Below are 16080 nucleotides of genomic sequence, written 5' to 3'. Positions count from 1 at the left end.
ATTGTTACCCGAGTAACAGTGTTCGCGGGTGAGGATTGTTACCCGAGTACAGTGTGCATCGGTGAGGATTGTCACACGGGTACAGTGTGTGTGGGTGAGGACTGTTACATGGGTACAGTGTGTGTGGGTAGTGATTGTTACCCGGGTACAGTGGGTGTGGGCACAGATTGTTACTCAGGTACAGAATGCGTGGGCACAGATTGTTACTCAGGTACAGAATGCGTGGGTGAAGATTCTTACCCGGGTACAGTGTGGGTGGGCAAGGGTTGTTACCAGGGTACATTGTGTGTGGGTGAGCCCTGTTACCCCGGAACAGTGTCTGTGGGTGAGGATTGTTACCCGGGGCTATAGTGAGTGTGAGTCAGAATTGTTACCTGGATACAGTGTGCGTGGATAAGGATTCTTACCCGTGTCGAGTGCATGGCTGAGGATTGCTACCCGGCTACAGTGTGTGTGGGTGGAGATTGTATAATGTGGATAAATATGAAGTTATCCACTTTGGTAGCAAAAGCAGGAAGGCAGATTATTATCTGAACGGTTATAAACTGAGAGAGAAGAATATGCAGCGAAACCAGGGTGTTCTTGTACATCAGTCACTGATAGTAAGCATGCAGGTGCAACAGGCAGTAAAAAAGGCAAATGGTATGTTGGCCTTCATAGCGAGAGGATTCAAGTACAGGAGCAGGGATGTCTTGCTGCAATTATACAGGGCATTGGTGAGGCCACACCTGGAACATTGTGTGCAGTTTTGGTCTCCTTATCTGAGGAAGGATGTTCTTGCTATAGAGGGAGTGCAGCGAAGGTTTTCCAGACTGATTCCTGGGATGGCAGGACTGACGTATGAGGAGAGATTGAGTCAGTTAAGATTATATTCGCTGGAGTTCAGAAGAGTGAGGGGGGATCTCATAGAAACCTATAAAATTCAAACAGGACTTTTATACGTAAAAAAGAGCAAGAGGGTAACTCGGGAAAGGGTTGGCCCACTCAAGGACAGAGAAGGGAATCTATGTGTGGAGCCAGAGGAAATGGGTGAGGTATTAAATGAGTACTTTGCATCACTATTCACCAAGGAGAAGGACTTGGTGGATGATGAGCCGAGGGAAGGGAGTGTAGATAGTCTCAGTCATCTCATTATCAAAAAGGAGGAGGTGTTGGGTGTCTTGCAAAGCATTGAGGTAGATAAGTCCCCAGGGCCTGATGGGATCTACCCTAGAATACTGAGGGAGGCAAGAGAAGAAATTGCTGGGGCCTTGAAAGAAATCTTTGTATCCTCATTGGCTACAGGTGAGGTCCCAGAGGACGGGAGAATAGCCAATGTTGTTCCTTTGTTTAAGACGGTAGCAAGGATAATCCAGGAAATTATAGGCCGTGAGCCTTACGTCAGTGGTAGGGAAATTATTAGAGAGGATTCTTTGGGACAGGATTTACTCTCATTTGGAAACAAATGGACTTATTAGCGAGAGGCAGCATGGTTTTGTGAAGGGGAGGTCGTGTCTCACTAATTTGATTGAGTTTTTTGAGAAAGTGACAAAGATGATTGATGAAGGAAGGGCAGTGGACGTTATCAATATGGACTTCAGTAAAGCCTTTGACAAGGTCCCTCATGGCAGACTGGTTAAAAAGGTGAAGTCACATGGGATCAGAGGTGAGCTGGCAAGATGGCTACAGAACTGGCTCGGTCATAGAAGACAGAGGGTAGCAGTGGAAGGATGTTTTTCTGAATGGAGGGCTGTGACTAGTGGTGTTCCGCAGGGATCAGTGCTGGGACCTTTGCTGTTTGTAGTATATATAAATGATTTGGAGGAAAATGTAGCTGGTCTGATTAGTACGTTTGGGGACGACACAAAGGTTGGTGGACTTGCGGACAGTGATGAGGATTGTCAAAGGATACAGCAGGATATAGATCGGTTGGAAACTTGGGCGGAGAAATGGCAGATGGAGTTTAATCCGGACAAATGTGAGGTAATGCATTTTGGAAGGTCTAATGCAGGTGGGAAGTATACAGTAAATGGCAGAACCCTGAGGAGTATTGACAGGCAGAGAGATCTGGGCGTACAGGTCCACAGGTCACTGAAAGTGGCAACGCAGGTGGATAAGTTAGTCAAGAAGGCATACGGCATGCTTGCCTTCATCGGTCGGGGCATAGAGTATAGAAATAGGCAAGTCGTGCTGCAGCTGTACAGAACTTTAGTTCGGCCACAGTTAGAATATTGCGTGTAATTCTGGTCGTCACACTACCAGAAGGATGTGGAGGCTTTGGAGAGGGTACAGAAGAGGTTTACCAGGATGTTGCCTGGTCTGGAGGGCATTAGCTATGAGCAGAGGTTGGAAAAACTCGGATTGTTTTCACTGGAACGACGGAGGTGGAGGGGCGACATGATAGAGGTTTACAAAGTTATAAGCGGCATGGACAGAGTGGATAGTCAGAAGCTTTTTCCCAGGGTGGAACAGTCAGTTACTAGGGGACATAGGTTTAAGGTGAGAGGGGCAAAGTTTAGAGGGGATGTGTGAGGCAAGTTCTTTGCACAGAGGGTGGTGAGTGCCTCGAACTTGTTGACGGGGGGTGGTGGTGGAAGCAGGTACCATAGAGACGTTTAAGAGGCATCTTGACAAATACATGAATAGGATGGGAATAGAGCGTTACGGACCCTGGAAGTGCAGAAGGTTTTAGTTTAGGCAGGCATCAAGATCGGCGCAGGCTTGGAGGGCCGAATGGCCTGTTCCTGTGCTGTACTGTTCTTTGTTCTTTGTTGGACCTGACAGGGTAGATGCAGGAAGGATCTTCCCGATGGTGGGAGAGTCCAGAACCAGGGGTCATTGTCTAAGGATACAGGGTAAACCTTTCAGGACTGAAATGAGGAGAAATTTCTTCACCCAGAGAGTGGTGAGCCTGTGGAATTTGCTACCACAGAAAGCAGTTGAGGCCAAAACATTGTATGTTTTCAAAAAGGAGTTAGATATAGCTCTTGGGTCTAAAGGGATTAAAGGCTATGGGGCGAAAGCGGGAACAGGTTACTGAGTTGGATGATCAGCCGTGATCATAATGAACGGCGGAGCAGGCTCGAAGGGCCGAATGGCCTACTCCTGCTCCTATTTTCGATGTAACCCGGGTACAGTGTGTGTGGGTTGGGATTGTTACACGGGTACAGTGTGTGTGGGTGGAGATTGTTACCTAGGTACAAGGGGAGGCAGTGGCATAGTGGTAATATCACTGGACTAGTAACCCAGAGACCCAGGGTATTAATCTGGAGACATGGGTTCGAATCCCACCACAGCAGAAGGTGGAATTTGAATTTAATTAATAAAACTGGAATTAAAACTGGTCTAATGATGGCCATGAAACCATTGTCGATTGTTGTAAAAACCCATCTGGTTCACTAATGTCCTTTAGGGAAGGAAATCTGCTGTCCTTACCTGGTCTGGCCTACATGTGACTCCAGACCCACAGAAATGTGGTTAACTCTTACATGCCCTCTGAAATGGCCTAGCAAGCCACTCAGTTGTACCTAACTGCGACAAACTCAATAAAAAGGAATGAAACCGGACGGACCACCCGGCATCGACCGAGGCACCGGAAACGGCAAACCCAGCCCTGTCGACCCTGCAAAGTCCTCCTTACTAACATCTGGGTGCTTGTGCCAAATGGGAGAGTTGTCCCACAGACTAGTCAAGCAACAGCCTGACATAGTCATACTCACGGAATCATACCTTACAGAAAATGTCCCAGACACTGCCATCACCAACCCCGGGTATGTCCTGTCCCACGGGCAGGACAGACCCAGCAGAGATGGCGGAACAGTGGTAGACAGTAGGGAGGGAGTTGCCCTGGGAGTCCTCAACATCGACTCTGGCTCCCATGAAGTCTCATAGCATCAGGTGAAACATGGGCAAGGTAACCTCCTACTGATTACCACCTACTGCCCACCCTCAGCTGATGGCTCAGTACTCCTCCATGTTGAACACCACTTGGAGGAAGCACTGAGGGTGGCAAGGGCACAAAATGTACTCTGGGTGGGGGACTTCAATGTCCATTACCAAGAGTGGCTCGGTCGCACCACTACTGACCGAGCTGGCAGAGTCCTAAAGGACATAGCTGCTAGACTGGGTCTTTGGCAGGTGATGAGAGAACCAACATGAGGGAAAAACATACTTGACCTTGTTCTCACCAATCTGCCTGCCGTAGATGCTTCTGTCCATGACTGTATTGGTAGGAGTGACCACCGCACAGTCCTTGTGGAGACTAAGTCCCGCCTTCACATTGAGGATAACATCCATCGTGTTGTGTGGCACTATCACCGTGCTAAATGGGATAGATTTCAAACAGATCTAGCAATGCAAATCTGGGAATCCATGAGGCACTGTGGGCCATCAGCAGCAGCAGAATTGTACTCAACCACAATCTGTAACCTCATGGCCCGGCATATCCCCCACTAACTGGAGGAGATGGTTCCACAAATATCCCCATCTTCAATGATGGGGGAGCCCAGCACATCAGTGTGAAAGATAAGGCAGAAACATTTGCAACAATCTTCAGCCAGAAGTGCCGAGTTGATGATCCATCTCGGCCTCCTCCTGAAGTCCCCAGCATCACAGATGCCAGATGCCAATTCGATTCACTCCACGTGATATCAAGAAACGACTGAAGGCACTGGATACTGCAAAGGCTATGTGTCCTGACAATATTCCGGCAATAGTACTGAAGACCTGTGCTCCAGAACTTGCCGCGCCCCTAGCCAAGCTGTTCCAGTACAGCTACAACACTGGCATCTACCCGGCAATGTGGAAAATTGCCCAGGTAAGTCCTGTACACAAAAAGCAGGACAATTACCGCCCCATCAGCCTACTCTCAGTCATCAGCAAAGTGATGGATGGTGTCATCAACAGTGCCATCAAGCAGCACTTGCTCAGTGATACCCAGTTTGGGTTCCGCCAGGGCCACTCAGCACCTGACCTCATTACAGCCTTGGTTCAAACATAGACAAAAGAGCTGAACTCGAAAGGTGAGGTGAGAGTGACTGCCCTTGACATCAAGGCAGCATTTGACTGAGTAAGGCATCAAGGAGCCCTAGCAAAACTGGAGTCAATGGGAATTAGGGGGAAAACTCTCTGCTGGTTGGAATCATACCTAGCGCAAAGGACGAGGGCTGTGGTTATTGGAGGTCAATCATCTGAGCTCCAGGACATCACTGCAGGAGTTCCTCAGGGTAGAGTCCTAGGCCCAACCATCTTCAGCTGCTTCATCAATGACATTCCTTCAATCATAACGTCAGAAGTGGGGATGTTCGCTGATGATTGCACAATGTTCAGCACCATTCGCAACTCATGTACTGAAGCAGTCCGTGTAGAACTACAGCCTGGTGCCAGGGTGAAGATTCTTACCCGGGTTCAGCGTGTGTGGCTAAGCATTGTTGCCCCAGAAAGGTGTCTGTGGTGGAGGATTGTTACCTGGGTACAGTCTGTGTGGGTATTATTACCCGGGTACAGTGTGTGTGGGTGAGGATTGTTTCCCGGGTACAATGTGTGTGGGTGAGGATTGTTTCCCAGGTACAGTGTGTGTGGGTGAGGATTGTTTCCCGGGTACAGTGTGTGTGGGGATTGTTACCCGGGTACAGTGTGTGTGGGTGAGGATTGTTTCCCAGGTACAATGTGTGTGGGTGAGGATTGTTTCCCAGGTACAGTGTGTGTGGGTGAGGATTGTTTCCCAGGTACAATGTGTGTGGGTGAGGATTGTTTCCCAGGTACAATGTGTGTGGGGATTGTTACCCGGGTACAATGTGTGTGGGTGAGGATTGTTTCCCGGGTACAGTGTGTTTGGGTGAGGATTGTTTCCCAGGTACAATGTGTGTGGGGATTGTTACCCGGGTACAATGTGTGTGGGTGAGGATTGTTTCCCGGGTACAGTGTGTGTGGGTGAGGATTGTTTCCCAGGTACAGTGTGTGTGGGGATTGTTTTCCGGGTACAGTGTGTGTGGGGATTGTTACCCGGGTACAATGTGTGTGGGTGAGGATTGTTTCCCAGGTACAATGTGTGTGGGTGAGGATTGTTTCCCAGGTACAATGTGTGTGGGGATTGTTACCCGGGTACAATGTGTGTGGGTGAGGATTGTTTCCCGGGTACAGTGTGTGTGGGTGAGGATTGTTTCCCAGGTACAGTGTGTGTGGGGATTGTTTTCCGGGTACAGTGTGTGTGGGGATTGTTACCCGGGTACAATGTGTGTGGGTGAGGATTGTTTCCCGGGTACAGTGTGTGTGGGTGAGGATTGTTTCCCGGGTACAGTGTGTGTGGGTGAGGATTGTTACCCGGGTACAGTGTGTGTGGGGATTGTTACCCGGGTACAGTGTGGGTGGGTGAGGATTGTTTCCCGGGTACAGTGTGTGTGGGTGAGGATTGTTTCCCAGGTACAGTGTGTGTGGGTGAGGATTGTTTCCCGGGTACAGTGTGTGTGGGGATTGTTACCCGGGTACAGTGTGTGTGGGTGAGGATTGTTTCCCAGGTACAGTGTATGTGGGGATTGTTACCCGGGTCCAGTGTGTGTGGGTGAGGATTGTTTCCCGGGTACAATGTGTGTGGGGATTGTTACTCGGGTACAGTGTGTGTGGGGATTGTTACTCGGGTACAGTGTGTGTGGGGATTGTTACCCGGGTACAGTGTGTGTGTGTGGGGATTGTTACCCGGGTACAGTGTGTGTGGGTGAGGATTGTTTCCCGGGTACAATGTGTGCGGGTGAGGATTGTTTCCCAGGTACAGTGTGTGTGGGTGAGGATTGTTACCCGGGTACAATGTGTGTGGGTGAGGATTGTTTCCCAGGTACAATGTGTGTGAGGATTGTTTCCTGGGTACAGTGTGTGTGGGGATTGTTACCCGGGTACAATGTGTGTGGGTGAGGATTGTTTCCCGGGTACAATGTGTGTGGGTGAGGATTGTTTCCCGGGTACAATGTGTGTGGGTGAGGATTGTTTCCCAGGTACAATGTGTGTGGGGATTGTTTTCCGGGTCCAGTGTGTGTGGGGATTGTTACCCGGGTACAATGTGTGTGGGTGAGGATTGTTTCCCGGGTACAGTGTGTGTGGGGATTGTTACCCGGGTACAGTGAGTGTGGGTGAGGATTGTTTCCCGGGTACAATGTGTGTGGGTGAGGATTGTTTCCCGGGTACAGTGTGTGTGTGTAAGGATTGTTTCCTGGGTACAGTGTGTGTGGGTGAGGATTGTTACCCGGGTACAGTGTGTGTGGGTGAGGATTGTTTCCTGGGTGCAGTGTGTGTGGGGATTGTTACCCGGGTACAGTGTGTGTGGGTGAGGATTGTTTCCTGGGTGCAGTGTGTGTGGGGATTGTTACCCGGGTACAGTGTGTGTGGGTGAGGATTGTTACCCGGGTACAGTGTGTGTGGGGATTGTTACCCGGGTACAGTGTGTGTGGGTGAGGATTGTTTCCCGGGTACAGTGTGTGTGGGGATTGTTTCCCGGGTACAGTGTGTGTGTGTGAGGATTGTTTCCTGGGTACAGTGTGTGTGGGGATTGTTACCCGGGTACAGTGTGTGTGGGTGAGGATTGTTACCCGGGTACAATGTGTGTGGGTGAGGATTGTTTCCCAGGTACAGTGTGTGTGGGTGAGGATTGTTACCCAGGTACAGTGTGTGTGGGGACTGTTACCCGGGTACAATGTGTGTGGGTGGGGATTGTTTCCCAGGTACAGTGTGTGTGGGGACTGTTACCCGGGTACAATGTGTGTGGGTGAGGATTGTTTCCCAGGTACAGTGTGTGTGGGTGAGGATTGTTTCCCAGGTACAATGTGTGTGGGTGGGGACTGTTACCCGGGTACGGTGTGTGTGGGTGAGGATTGTTTCCCGGGTACAGTGTGTGTGGGTGAGGATTGTTTCCCAGGTACAGTGTGTGTGGGGATTGTTATCTGGTTACCCTGTGGGTGGTGATTGTTACCTGGTTCTTGTCCAGCTCACAGTTCTTGTATTCAACCTCTCCCTGTTCCTGGAACGTTACAATCACAAACCCCACAAAGATATTCATCATGAAGAAAGCAATAAGGATGATGTAGATGATGAAGAATATTGAAATCCCCACTCGGTAGTTGTAGATGGGTCCCATGTCCTCGTTGTGTGAGTCAATCGCCTTGTACAGTAACCTGGCGGAAGAGACAACAGTTACCTCCAGTCTAGCATCTCAGTCAGAGCTGTGCACAACATCCAGCTCTGTTTATTCCATTCAAGCAATCTGTTACCAAGGCTCAATTCCAATAGACTGATGGAGGGCAGGAAAGCAGTTGAAGGGAACCTATAAAACATTCATTTGTGATAATCACCCTACCTCAAATACTCACTCAGACCATCCACACCTTTGATACTCTTTGAGACTCATCTCTCTGCATACTGACTGAGACCTACCCCTTGGGTACTCATTGAATCCACAAGTTTTCAGGGAGATTCTGAGTACGCACTGAGAATACCACCGAGTATTCACTGAGAACACCCCGGGACTCACTGAGGACACACCGAGTACTTGCTGACAATATCCCGGGTACTCACTGAGAACATCCAGAGATCTGACACAGGACATCCCTGAGTACTTGTTGAGACCACCCCAAGTATTCACTGACAGCACGCGAGTACTGCCTCAGAGTGCGCTGAGTACTCACTGAGAAAGTCCTGAGAACTCACAGAGAACATTCCAAGTACTCAGCAGAACACCCCGAGTACTTGCTGAGAACAGCCCGAGCACTCTCTGAGAACACACTGCATACTCACTGAGGACACCCTTAGTACTTTCCAAGACTACCCCAAGTACTCACCAAGAACACCCTGAGTACTCACCGAGAATACCCCGAATACTCACTGAGAACACCCGGAGTACTCACTGAGAACACCCGGAGTACTCACTGAGAACACCCGGAGTACTCACTGAGAATACCCCGAATACTCACTGAGAACACCCGGAGTACTCACTGAGAACACCCGGAGTACTCACTGAGAACACCCGGAGTACTCACTGAGAACACCCGGAGTACTCACTGAGAACACCCGGAGTACTGGCTGAGAACACCCGGAGTACTGGCTGAGAATACCCTGAGTACTCACTGAGAACACGCTGATTACTGGCTGAGAACACCCCGAATACTCACTGAGAACATCCCGAGTACTGGCTCATAACGCCGAGCACTTACTGAGAACACCCTGAGAACTCACAGAGAACATTCCAAGTACTCAGGAGAAGATCCCGAGTACTGCTTGAGAAGATTCCCTGAGTACTCGTTGAGAACACCCCGAATATTCACTGTGAACATCCCAAGTGTTCGGTGAGGACACCCTGAGTATTCACTGATGACACCCTGAATACAGTCTGAGAAGATTCTGAGTACTCACTGAGAACACCCTGAATGATCATTGAGAACATTCCTGATTACTCACTGAGTATATCCCCGTTTACTCACTGAAAACACCCAGAGTACTTGGAGGGAACAGCTCAAGTATTCACTGACAACATACACAATTGCTCGCTGAGAGTGGAAGTTTAGAAGTTAATTCCCTTTTGTTTTCGGAGGACCAGGGGACTGCTGGGTAAGTAAAAACTATATAGTTGGGTGGTGGCTGTACCTGAGACACTACACGTGTAGTGTCTCCCACCCACCCTCCTCCTCTAACCAAAAAAAAGGACTCTGTTGTGTTGATAAGGTAAGCTTTTTATTTAAGAAGTTCTGTCCGTTGGATTGCTAACCTGACAAGTTCTGACATTTTTTTTTTTGGTTTTTCAGTAGATTGGTTGGGAATTTAGAATAGTGGGAATGGAAGTTAATGCAGTTGTATGTTCCTCCTGCAGAATGTGGGAGGTAAGGGTCGCCAAGAGTGTCCCTGCTGACTGCATCTACGGGAAGTGCACCCAACTCCAGCTCCTCGAGAACCGCGTTAGGGAACTGGAGCTGGAGCTGGATGAACTTCGGATCATTCAGGAGGCGGAGGGGGTTATTGAGAGGAGTTATGGGGAGGTAGACACACCTCAGGTAAAAGAAGTAGGTAGATGGGTTACCGTCAGGGGAAGGAGAGGGAACCAGCAGGCAGTGCAGGGATCCCCTGTGGCCGTTTCCCTCAACAACAGGTATACTGTTTTGGATACTGTTGCGGGGGACGACTTACCAGGGGTAAGCAATGGGGTACAGGTATCTGGCACAGAGTCTGTCCCTGTTGCTCAGAAGGGAAAGGGGAAGAGGAGCAGAGCATTAGTCTTTGGGGACTCCATAGTTAGGGGAACAGATAGGAGGTTCTGTGGGAACGAGAGAGACTCACGGTTGGTATGTTGCCTCCCAGGTGCCAGGGTTCGTGAAGTCTCGGATCGTGTTTTTGGGATCCTTAAGGGGAAGGGGGAGCAGCCCCAAGTCGTGGTCCACATAGGCACCAACGACATAGGTAGGAAGAGAGATGGGGATTTAAGACAGAAATTCAGGGAGCTAGGGTGGAAGCTTAGAGCGAGAACAAACAGAGTTGTTATCTCGGGGTTGTTGCCCGTGCCACGTGATAGCGAAGCGAGGAATAGGGAGAGAGAGGAGTTGAACACGTGGCTGCAGGGATGGTGCAGGAGGGAGGGTTTTGGTTTCCTGGATAATTGGTGCTCTTTCTGGGGTAGGTGGGACCTCTACAAACAGGATGGTCTTCACCTGAACCAGAGGGGTACCAATATCCTGGGGGGGAGATTTGCTAGTGCTCTTCGGGGGGGGGGTTTAAACTAATTCAGCAGGGGCATGGGAACCTAAATTGTAGTTCCAGTGTACAGGATGTTGAGAGTAGTGAGGTCAGGGATAAGGTTACAAGGACGCAAGAGGGCACTGGCAAGCAAGAACCTGGTTTAAGGTGTGTCTACTTCAACGCCAGGAGCATCCGGAATAAGGTGGGTGAGCTTGCAGCATGGGTTGGTACCTGGGATCTCTATGTTGTGGCCATTTCGGAGACATGGGTAGAGCAGGGACAGGAATGGATGTTGCAGGTTCCGGGATTTAGATGTTTCAGTAAGAACAGAGAAGATGGTAAAAGAGGGGGGGGTGTGGCATTGTTAATCAAGGAGAGTATTACAGCGACAGAAAGGACGTTTGAGGACTCGTCTACTGAGGTAGTATGGGCCGAGGTTAGAAACAGGAGAGGTGAGGTCACCCTGTTGGGAGTCTTTTATAGACCTCCAAATAGTTCCAGAGATGTAGAGGAAAGGATAGCGAAGATGATTCTCGACAGGGGCGAGAGTAACAGGGTAGTTGTTATGGGGGACTTTAACTTTCCAAATATCGACTGGAAATACTATAGTTCGAGTACTTTAGATGGGTCTGTTTTTGTCCAGTGTGTGCAGGAGGGTTTTCTGACACAGTATATAGACAGGCCAACCAGGGGCGATGCCACATTGGATTTGGTACTGGGAAATGAACCCGGCCAGGTGTTAGATTTAGATGTAGGTGAGCACTTTGGTGTTAGTGATCACAATTCGGTTAGGTTTACATTAGCGATGGGCAGGGACAGGTATATGCCGCAGGGCAAGAATTATAGCTGGGGGAAAGGAAATCATGATGCGATTAGGCAAGATTTAGGATGCGTAGGATGGCGAAGGAAACTGCAGAGGATGGGAACAATCGAAATGTGGAGCTTATTCAAAGAGCAGCTACTGCGTGTCCTTGATAAGTATGTAACTGTGAGGCAGGGAGGAAGTTGTCGAGCGAGGGAGCCGCGGTTTACTAAAGAAGTTGAAGCGCTTGTCAAGAGGAAGAAGAAGGCTTTTGTTAGGATGAGACGTGAAGGCTCAGTTAGGGCGCTTGAGAGTTACAAGCTAGCCAGGAAGGATCTAAAGGGAGAGCTAAGAAGAGCAAGGAGAGGACACGAGAAGTCATTGGCGGATAGGATCATGGAAAACCCTAAGGCTTTCTATAGGTATATCAGGAATAAAAGAATGACTAGAGTTAGATTAGGGCCAATCAAGGATAGTGGTGGGAAGTTGTGTGTGGAATCAGAGGAGGTAGGGGAAGTGTTAAATGAATATTTTGCGTCAGTATTTACAGTGGAGAAAGAAAATGTTGTCGAGGAGAATACGGAGATTCAGGCTACTAGGCTAGATGGGATTGAGGTTCACAAGGAGGAGGTGTTATCAATTTTGGAAAGTGTGAAAATAGATAAGTCCCCTGGGCCAGATGGGATTTATCCTAGGATTCTCTGGGAAGCCAGGGAGGAGATTGCAGAGCCTTTGTCCTTGATCTTTATGTCGTCATTGTCGACAGGAATAGTGCCGGAAGACTGGAGGATAGCAAATGTTGTCCCCTTGTTCAAGAAGGGGAGTAGAGACAGCCGTGGTAATTATAGACCTGTGAGCCTTACTTAGGTTGTGGGTAAAATGTTGGAAAAGGTTATAAGAGACAGGATTTATAATCATCTTGAAAAGAATAAGTTCATTAGCGATAGTCAGCACGGTTTTGTGACGGATAGGTCGTGCCTCACAAACCTTATTGAGTTTTTCGAGAAGGTGACCAAACAGGTGGATGAGGGTAAAGCAGTGGATGTGGTGTATATGGATTTCAGTAAGGCGTTTGATAAGGTTCCCCACGGTAGGCTATTGCAGAAAATACGGAAGTATGGGGTTGAAGGTGATTTAGAGCTTTGGATCACAAATTGGCTAGCTGAAAGAAGACAGAGGGTGGTGGTTGATGGCAAATGTTTATCCTGGAGTTTAGTTACTAGTGGTGTACCGCAAGGATCTGTTTTGGGGCCACTGCTGTTTGTCATTTTTACAAATGACCTGGAAGAGGGTGTCGAAGGGTGGGTTAGTAAATTTGCGGATGACACGAAGGTCGGTGGAGTTGTGGATAGTGCCGAAGGATGTTGTAGGGTACAGAGGGACATAGATAGGCTGCAGAGCTGGGCTCAGAGATGGCAAATGGAGTTTGATGCGGAAAAGTGCGAGGTGATTCACTTTGGAAGGAGTAACAGGAATGCAGAGTCCTGGGCTAATGGGAAGATTCTTGGTAGTGTAGATGAACAGAGAGATCTTGGTGTCCAGGTACATAAATCCCTGAAGGTTGCTACCCAGGTTAATAGGGCTGTTAAGAAGGCATATGGTGTGTTAGCTTTTATTAGTAGGGGGATCGGGTTTCGGAGCCACGAGGTCATGCTGCAGCTGTACAAAACTCTGGTGAGACCGCACCTGGACTATTGCGTGCAGTTCTGGTCACCGCATTATAGGAAGGATGTGGAAGTTATGGAAAGGGTGCAGAGGAGATTTACTAGGATGTTGCCTGGTATGGAAGGAAGGTCTTACGAGGAAAGGCTGAGGGACTTGAGGTTGTTTTCATTGTAGAGAAGGAGGAGGAGAGGTGACTTAATAGAGACATATAAGATAATCAGAGGGTTAGATAGGGTGGATAGTGAGAGTCTTTTTCCTCGGATGGTGATGGCAAACACGAGGGGACATAGCTTTAAGTTGAGGGGTGATAGATATAGGACAGATGTGAGAGGTAGTTTCTTTACTCAGAGAGTAGTAGGGGCGTGGAACGCCCTGCCTGCAACAGTAGTAGACTCGCCAACTTTAAGGGCATTTAAGTGGTCATTGGATAGACATATGGATGAAAATGGAATAGTGTAGGTCAGATGGTTTCACAGATCGGCGCAACATCGAGGGCCGAAGGGCCTGTACTGCGCTGTAATATTCTAATTCTAATTCTAAAACCCTGAGTACCCACTGAGAACACCGAGTACTCGCTAAGAAAATGAGTACTCACTGAGAACACCCCGAGTACTCACTGAACAACCCGAGTACTCACTGAGAACATCCCCGTGTACCCATTGAAAACACCCCGAGTACTAGCTGAAAACACCTCGACTACACACTGTGAACGCGAGAACTCATTTAGAACACCCCAAGTACACAGAGAACATCCCTGAGTACTTGCTGAGAACATCCCTGAGTACTTGCTGAGAACACCCCGAGTACTCACTGAGAAAACCCCGAGGACTCACGAAGAAAACCCTGAGTACTCATTGAGAACACCACAAGCACTCAATGAGAACACCACAAGTATTCACTGAGAAGACCCTGATTACTCACTGTCACGGAACTTTTTTTTTCCCCTGCTTAAAACAGTGTGCCTTTAAGACTGTTTAAAAACAGTGTGCCTTTATAACTGAGAGTTGCTTTCTCCCTTTGAGAACAGTGTGCCAGCAGCAAGCCTGTTTCCTAGGCAACAGCAGGCGAGAGAAGCCACATGCTGTACTGTATCAATGTAACTGTGTAAAGACCAGTTAAAACCAGTTTGAACTGGAGACCAGCAAAGCATGCTCACTAAAAGGAAGGATCTCTCTCTCAGCAGAAAAACGACATTGATTTACAGGCTATGTATTGCCTAAGGAGAGAAAACACTCTGCAAAGAACATTTGCATTGCTGGAGATAGTAAATTCCTTTTTAAATCCAAACTAATAGAATTCTCTACGTCAGGAGTGACTCTCTGTTGACTGTGTCTGCTGGAATTCTCAGTAAAGTTTCTCCTGAAAAACTACCAATTTAAAGATCCAAATAGACCTGTTACTATACTCCTTGTTGAAAGAACTGTGTGACGCCTGCTGAAACCGAAGTGCTGTGAACGCTTATCCATTAAAGACTGTTTGTCAAATTCCCCTGCAGACTTCGAGTGGCATCTGGCTATTCCACTCTGGGACACCTCGCCAACTAGCAACATAAATCCCCAGCACTTACAGCCCAGCTTCTTATTTATTCCTCAGAAACATCATTTTTAAATCGGTTAACCATTAGTTTTTTGAATGTATGGGCTGAATTGTACTGGTCCCTCAATGCCGCGGGTTGTGGCGCGCGGCCGGTAAAATTCTGCGGGGAGAGGCCTGCCTTAACCCGTGAAGTCGAGAAGGACCCATCGCAAATTACAGGTGGTGGGGGGATCTTAGTGCGGCCCCCCCCCACCCCGCCACACGGCAGCAGCACCCCAATTAGAATATGTTAAACTCGCCGTCTCTCCGTTGACACTTACTGATTTTACTTTGAACATGCGGCCGTCACACGCTGTCCCGTTCATGATTTGAAATGTTGGCGGGTCATCGGAGGCAGGAGGTTTCGCAACAGAAGATAAGTTCAGTTTTCAGGGGTCTCACTCTGCATACTTAAAGGGGTGCGGATTACAGGGGTCATACTCTGTATACTGGGGGGGGAGGAGGGAGGGGGGATTACAGGGGTCTCACCCATCATACTGGAAGGGAGCAGGAAGGGGGGATTAAAGGGGTCTCACCCTGCATACTGGAAGGGAGGAGGGGGGATTACAGGGGTCGCAGCTCTGCATTCTTAAAGGGAGGAGGGGGGGGTCTGGGATTACTGGAGGGAAAGCTCTGCAGGCGTGAAGGGAGGTATGTGTACCCTCCCTCAGTAAACAGTGTACGCTCTGCATTTGTTTGTGTTTGTGAAGGAGCAATGGCACTGTCGTCACCCTGTGTGTGGGGAGGGTGCCAGAAAGGGTAGGAGCATTAAGGTCATATTAGAATTAGAATTAGAATTAGAATATTACAGCGCAGTACAGGCCCTTCGGCCCTCGATGTTGCGCCGATCATCTGACCTACACTATTCCATTTACATCCATATGTCTATCCAATGACCACTTAAATGCCCTTAAAGTTGGCGAGTCTACTACTGTTGCAGGCAGGGCGTTCCACGCCCCTACTACTCTCTGCGTAAAGAAACTACCTCTGACATCTGTCCTATATCTTTCACCCCTCAACTTAAAGCTATGTCCCCTCGTGTTTGCCATCCTCATCCGAGGAAAAAGACTCTCACTATCCACCCTATCTAACCCTCTGATTATCTTGTATGTCTCTATTAAGTCACCTCTCCTCCTCCTTCTCTCTAACGAAAACAACCCCAAGTCCCTCAGCCTTTCCTCGTAAGACCTTCCTTCCATACCAGGCAACATCCTAGTAAATCTCCTCTGCACCCTTTCCAAAGCTTCGACATCCTTCCTATAATGCGGTGACCAGAACTGCACGCAATACTCCAGGTGCGGCCTCACCAGAGTTTTGTACAGCTGCATCATGACCCCGTGGCTCTGAAACTC

The 16080-nt window shown here is 48.7% G+C and overlaps 1 protein-coding gene across 6 annotated transcripts in view; it reads right to left on the bottom strand.

The window, feature by feature from the left end:
- cacna1sa (calcium channel, voltage-dependent, L type, alpha 1S subunit, a) overlaps nucleotides 1-16080 on the bottom strand; it is a 722633-nt gene that overhangs the window by 136922 nt on the left and 569631 nt on the right. For all 6 annotated transcript variants that reach the window (XR_010977454.1, XM_068056917.1, XM_068056913.1 and 3 more), the window contains one exon: nucleotides 7937-8138. Coding sequence is in view for 5 of the 6 variants with exons in the window: in XM_068056917.1 (XP_067913018.1) it covers nucleotides 7937-8138 (202 nt within the window). In the remaining variant the exon portion in view is untranslated. The remainder of the gene's footprint in view (nucleotides 1-7936; nucleotides 8139-16080) is intronic.

This window comes from Heterodontus francisci, chromosome 25, assembly GCF_036365525.1.
Source record: "Heterodontus francisci isolate sHetFra1 chromosome 25, sHetFra1.hap1, whole genome shotgun sequence".
Classification (NCBI taxonomy): Eukaryota; Metazoa; Chordata; class Chondrichthyes; order Heterodontiformes; family Heterodontidae; genus Heterodontus; species Heterodontus francisci.
This window is presented reverse-complemented; position numbering and strand designations above follow the sequence as displayed.